Below are 6,666 nucleotides of genomic sequence, written 5' to 3'. Positions count from 1 at the left end.
AAATGATTAGTGGACTTGGCCGCCAACCAAAAGGTTGGAGGTTCAAGTCCACCCAGAGGAACCTGGAAGAAAAGTCGGGCGATCTCCTTGGAAAATGAGCCATTGGAAACCCTACAGAGCATAGCTCTACTCTGCAACACATGAGGTCTGCCGTAAGTTGGAGTTGGCTCGAGGGCAACGGGTTTGGTTTTTGATTTTATGTATCCCATAAATTTTCGGAAACCAGAGTCTGTTTTGAATAGACAAGGGGAAAAAGGAGCTGGGCTGAACATTGTCAGTTAGAAATAAAGGAAAATAAGTCAATGAAATGCCATTTACGTTGTGAGTTCCAGCCCTGGCTTCTTCCACAGGGCAGAAGTGATATCCATAGTCAGGAAGAGGGCTGAGAATCAGGTCAAGTCTGACCCCAGCAGTCTTTCCCACATTTCAAGCCCTTTTACTGTTCTTTAAACTCTATATTATAGAGGCTAAAAGTACAAACTATGGAGGCAGACTCCCCAGTTAAAAGCCCAGTTCTGCTACTTACTAGCTGTGTGATTTTTGGCAAATTGCTTAATGTCTCTGTGCCTAAGTGTCTTCATCTATTAAATGCATATAATGATTGAACCTCTCCCATAGAGATACTGTGAGGAATACATGAGTATTTAAAACGTTTAGAACAGCCCCTGGCACATGTGTTAGCTGTTATATCAGTAAGTCTTTGTTGAGACTGTAACTTCAGTGGAGAAGCAGATGAAATTTGACAGGTCCACTGAAATAGATCCAGAATTTAGCATAGTATACGAGCAACTGCTCAATACATATCTGTGGGTCACCTTCCCATTATAAAGGTTAAAAGTTGAATTTATAGAGAAAAATAGAAAAAAAAGACACACATCCAAATACCCATAAAATCAATCCTTAGTTCCTTATCTATGATAATAATAGAATTTCCTCCCAATAGTTTGTCGAACAGAGCTAGAATTAGAAAGAAACACAGGCTTAAATCAGAAACATCAAGGACAATGGCAGAGTCACTTACCCCAACCAACTAGACAAAATTTAAGGATGTAGTTTGGGATGTATATATTGAAGACTTTGACTAGCGCAAAATACATGTGGACTGCCTCCAGGCCCATCCATGTCAAAGAGACGAGCAGGAAGTAATGAAGAGCCACCGCAGCTGTGATACAAAGGCCGGCTTTCTGAAACGATGCCGACCAGGAATTGATCAGAAACACCAGGTTGAGCATCAGTAGTGCTGTGCACAGGTTGATCAGGATTCTAGAAGGATAATCTTTCCGAAGTTTACTAACAGAAAATGCACAATGTGAAGTTAGGTAAGATCTCTGAGTTTAATCAAACACTGCCACATCTTCTCTGTCTAATAAGTGAAGGAATAAAAACTACTCATTAAAATTAAATTACTCCTAGTACCTTATAGGAATTGAATTTTAGAGTCTCCCATTCTTTCCCCATGTAGAGTCAAAGTACCCCAACCATAGTGACACCAAAAAAACCATTGGCATTGAGTCAATTCCGACTCTGCCTGAAACACTCCTCTGTCCTTTCCCCATCTCCCTTTCATCTGCTAACTCCTATGAACCTGCAGGTCTAGATTGAGACCTCTCTTACACTGGGCCTTTCCTGATCTCCCAGATGGGAAATGTACACTCTAGGACAGAGTAGAACTGCACCATAGGGTTTCCAAGGCTGTAATTTTTATGGAAGCAAGCTGCCACATCTTTCTCCCATGAAGAAATTTCAGTTACCAGCCGAGCACTTAATCCAAGTGTACCACCAAGGCTCCTTGTGACCTACACTAACAGCTTGGTAGCCTCCCTTTTTCCTTCTGATGAGAAGGAGGGACGGTTTCCTGGACACTGAGACTCTATCATCACCACTTCCGCAGACTCAAGGCTGGATCTACGTATTGTTGAATGGTGGGATGACTACGGAAACCATTTCAAGCAGTTATTTGGGTATCTCCAAAGATCCAAACGTTTGGCATCATATAAATATGACCTTAAGTTTCACTCCAAAACCAAACCAAACTCATTGCCACCAAGTCCCTTCAGACTCATAGTGACTCCCATTGGGCTTCCAAGGCTATCACTCTTTAGGGAAGCAGACTGCTTCATCTTTCTTCCAGGGAGCGGCTGGTGGGTTTGAACCACAGACCTTTTGGTTAGCAGCCAAATGCCTTAACCACTACACCACCGGAGCACTTTTAAGTTTCACAAAACGAATGCAATTTCATCTTGTGGAAATTGATCCAGTATTTTCCAAATTTAAAATTTTCACCCTTTATTCTTTATTTCCATTAAATATTTATTGATTTTCAATTTTCATATGTGCATATGTGGCTTTTGTTTTGTTGTGATAAATAGTAAAGTGCACAAATCTTAAGAATACAACTCAATAAACCTTTACATATGTATATAAAAAAAACTCACTGCCATTGAGTGGGATCCGACTCACGGTGACCCCTCCCTGGGTTTCCCAGGCGGTATCACTACAGAAGTAGATCTCCTAACCTTCCTTCCAAGGAGTGGCTGGTGGATGTAAACCGCCAGTCTTCTGGTTAGCAGTCAAATGTCTTAGGCACTACAGCACTGCCAATGCTCCATTACATATGTATGTTGTTGTTGTTGTTATGTGCCGTCGAGTCAGACCCGACTCATAGCGACCCCTCCTTGGGTTTCCTAGGCAGTATCACTACGGAAGTAGACTGCCTCATCTTCCTTCCGAGGAGTGGCTGGTGGGTTTGAACCGCCAGCCTCCTGGTTAGCAGTCAAGTGCCTTAGGCACTATGCTACCAGAGCTCCTATTACATATATATATATATATATATATATATATATATATATATACTTGTGGAACTTCCTCCCAGATCGAGATAGGATATGTTCAACACCTCAGGTGGCCCGGATGGGGTAAGAGGGGAAAAGAAACCCAGATTCAAATAGGTTCAATAGGACAAAAGACAACCATCCAGGATGAGGGAAACCATCAGCACGTACACAGTACAGAAAGCTGAATGGAGTTCGCTGAGCCATGGCCATGGGGTTAATTACATATGGTTGACAAGACAGGGAATCATCACAAAATCACGATTGGTGGCAGGACGATTTATCACCGTGCAGGCAGGACTACAGAAGCAGGGAAAAATACCCTGATTGGGAATTTAAGAAAGGGTTCCAGGACTGGTTCTGGGCCTTGTCTCCCCGGCTAGTGGTGGTCCAGATAGGCTGTGACTCATGGCCATGCAGTCTGAGTCTTAGCCACAAGGTGGCTACCAAACAATACCAAGAACTTAGCCTTAATTTGGGAGCTCTGGTGGCGTAGTTCCTAAGGCATTTGACTGCTAACCAGAAGGCTGGCAGTTCAAACCCACCAGCCACTCCTCGGAAGGAAGACTGGGCAATGCCTCGGAAACCCAAGGAGGGGTCACTATGAATTGAATCGACTCGATGGCAGTGAGTTTTGTTTGTTTTGATGAAAGAAGTTCATTTTAATGAACCTCAGTTTATCAACTTTTTTTATGGTTAGTGTTTTTGTATCCTGTTCTGTATCCTCTTGTTGTAATTTTTTAAATCCAATTATCATCTTTTTTTTTTTTTTAAGAGGAGCCTTGGTTGTTTTGTTTTGTAAACTTATCCACTTTATAATCGCTAATGAATCTGATCTCTTCCTATTATTTGTTTAGGAAATTAACAAGCTGGCAATGATAACAGCATCCATCAAATAAAATTAAACTTATTCAAGGCAAAATTGTATCAACTTACTGAAAAACCAAGTATGTCACTATTGCAATTCCCAGGAAAATGGAGGAGATTCCACATCCAGTATATGTTATAAGCACTAATATCCTTTCATTTACTTCATCCACTGTAGACCTGGATAAATCCTGGGGAAAGCAGTATATTGCACTTGATACATTCACTAGAGTAAATCTATGGCAAACACATTCAGTGCTTAGCAACAGTAGATTTCCAGGACCTTTAGTATCTCTGCTACAACTCTTATAAAACCGAAGATGAAGGTAGGTATATAGTGAGACTTTATATTGTTTGTTGAATCAGCCTAGTGCAATTTACTGTGTACAGTGCATGGAGGGCCATCAAAACACTGGCAAAACATTTAGTTCTTGGTTTTATTGTTATTAACATGTTCCACACCTAACGTATAGCCAAGTTAATACAGGCAGTCCCCTGATTAAGAACAAGTTCTGTTCCTAAGTCTATCTTTAAGAAGAATTTGTAGGTAATTGGAATAGTTAGGTATGGTTTGTATTTAACGTCAGTTAGTCAAATGTTTGACTTAGTATATAGTATATAGTGGACATTTCTATGCAGAAAAAACATTAAAGAACACTTACAGATACTAAAACATCCTCAACATAATAACAGTAATAATAATTACAATGGTTTGATGTGCATCACAAAGTAGAATATATTGAACCACTGTATGTATTTTCTCCACAGTTGAAGAGATACCGACAGGGCAAACGTTACCCAAAATACTCAGAAGTTCCTGTTTTGTAAAATCTTTGAGACCAATTAGGTACTTTACTGTAGACTCTGAACTAGAAGTCTATGTTTTGCACCTGGCTGCATTTCTGCTGTGTCTGACACCCTCCTCAGGAGAGGCAGGGAGGGTTGGAGGTGTTGAAAGAATGGTTCTGGGGCCAGACAGATCATTGCTCTATCACCTTGAGGTGCAAGGGAGAAAGTACCACTCAGGATGTGCTAAGAGTGAGCTTGGGGTCCAAGGGTTGGGAAAAGGGCACTTAGAAAACCCACATCCGAAGTTCTCTGTGGACCCCCAGAAACCATTTGGCCCCACAGAAGTCAGGAATCTAAGACTGCCTTTACCCACTTCCAGTCACCAAAGGCCAAGAAATGTTACAATAGTGAAATCCCACGTGTGTAAGGCAGGGGAAACAGAAGCCCAGAGAGGTGCTGCACAGCACAGAGGGCCTGGCAGGATGGGACGTTGCAGAGCTGAGTACGGGGGCTCAGTGGAGACATGGCCGTGGGCTCAGTGTGGCATACTGACATAGAACATGGTGTCCACATTCCAGCTGCCGGAGGCCACCACCTGCAGGTCTGCCAAGTGGAGCAGAGCTACAGTGCTTGGGGGATGCTGATGGTGGATCTGCCCTTTCCAAGTTCTGAGGGAGGTGGGTGCATGTGGGCTCTCTGCTCAATGGGGTGGGCTGCTGCTGGGCACACCATATCGCAGGGGCCCACCCACCACCATTGGCCACTCAAGGACCTGAGTTAGCACCCGTGCACGTGGGAGAAGCAGTGGTCCATCATGGGAAAGAGTTGAACACCAAGTCAGTTTTTTCCTGATAGACTCTACAGGGGCTTGTTTGTAGCTATGAGTTGCGTAAGTCAGATGTTTGTAACTCTGGGACTGCCTGTACATACAATGGTTTCTAATAACACACAGGTGTTACTTTGCTACCTGCATCAAAGTATTACTATTATTATTACCATTTTTTTTTAAAGGAGCTCTAGTGGCAGAGGGGTCAAAGCATCTGGTTGCAAACCAAAAAGGCCAGCAGTTCAAACCCACCAGCCGCTCCGAGGGAGAAAAATGAGACAGTCCACTTCCATAAAGATTGATATGCTTGGAAACCCTATGGGGCAGTTCTACTGCCTAAAGTGTCGCTATGAGTTCAAATGGACCCAATTGCAGTAGGTTTATTATTATTTTAACAATGTTTTAGTGTATCTGGGTGTGTTTCTTTAATGTTTTTTAAGCATAGAAAAGTACACTATAGACTATATACTAACACAAACAAACATCTGGCTAACTGACATATATGAAGCATGCAAAATGAATCATTATCTGGCATCCCAAAACACTATACAGAACATAGAAAAAAAAATGTTCCTTTCCTTTAGACCTTAAGTAACTTTCATAAAATTAAGAAACAAAATGAAGTTTTAATCTGAGCTCCATAAAAGACTTGAAATGGCATGCAGAATTATTTGAACGCATGTGGGCGTTGGTCTGAAAAGAAGATCCCTATCTTCCATCTGATTGCTGTAGTTCATGACTCGTAAAAGATTAAGAAACACCGGTCTACTCAAGTAGTTACCAACTAGGAGCAAGTCTGCCCCCGTCCCAGGAACAAATGGCAATATTTGGGGACTTGGATGTAGAGAACATGTCACATGCCTCCTTTGTTGTTGTTGTTGTTGTTGTGTGCCATTGAGTCGGCCCCGACTCATAGCGACCCCTCCTTGGGTTTCTGAGGCCTCCTACAACAAAGAATTATCTAGCCCAGAATATCAACAGTGCCAAGGCTGAAAAATCCTGATCTTGTCCAAGTTTTCACATTTGAAAAGAAAAAACCCAAGGTCCAAACAAGTGAAACAACCTGATGAAAATCATATAGATAGTCAGTGACACAGCTGAACATGAACCCTGATCTTTTGACTCTTACTGTAATATTCCAGCCAATCTAGAAAGATCTAAACAGAATTCTTACAACTCAACAAGTATCAATTGAGCATCTCTCTCTCTCTCTCTCTCTCTCTCTCTCTCTCTCTCTCTCGCACGCATGGGTGTGCGCACTTTTTTTTCTTTTTAAGTATACATGGTATGAGGAACTCTGGTAGCATAGTGCCTAAGGCACTTGACTGCTAACCAGAAGGCTGGCGGTTCAAA

General features: G+C 42.1%; 1 protein-coding gene across 1 annotated transcript in view; it reads right to left on the bottom strand.

Moving 5' to 3' along the window:
• The window catches only part of ADGRG4 (adhesion G protein-coupled receptor G4), a 133,695-nt gene that overhangs the window by 18,250 nt on the left and 108,779 nt on the right, over positions 1–6,666 (bottom strand). The window contains exons 17-18 of the mRNA XM_007956012.1: positions 3,768–3,889; positions 1,022–1,290 (exon numbers count right to left, since the gene is read on the bottom strand). Coding sequence (XP_007954203.1) covers positions 1,022–1,290; positions 3,768–3,889 — 391 coding nt within the window. The remainder of the gene's footprint in view (positions 1–1,021; positions 1,291–3,767; positions 3,890–6,666) is intronic.

Source organism: Orycteropus afer, unplaced genomic scaffold (genome assembly GCF_000298275.1).
Source record: "Orycteropus afer afer isolate SDZICR_OR568_19922 unplaced genomic scaffold, OryAfe1.0 scaffold00571, whole genome shotgun sequence".
NCBI classification, from domain to species: Eukaryota; Metazoa; Chordata; class Mammalia; order Tubulidentata; family Orycteropodidae; genus Orycteropus; species Orycteropus afer.
Note: the sequence above shows the minus strand (reverse complement) of the source record. Positions and strands in the feature narration are given on the sequence as shown.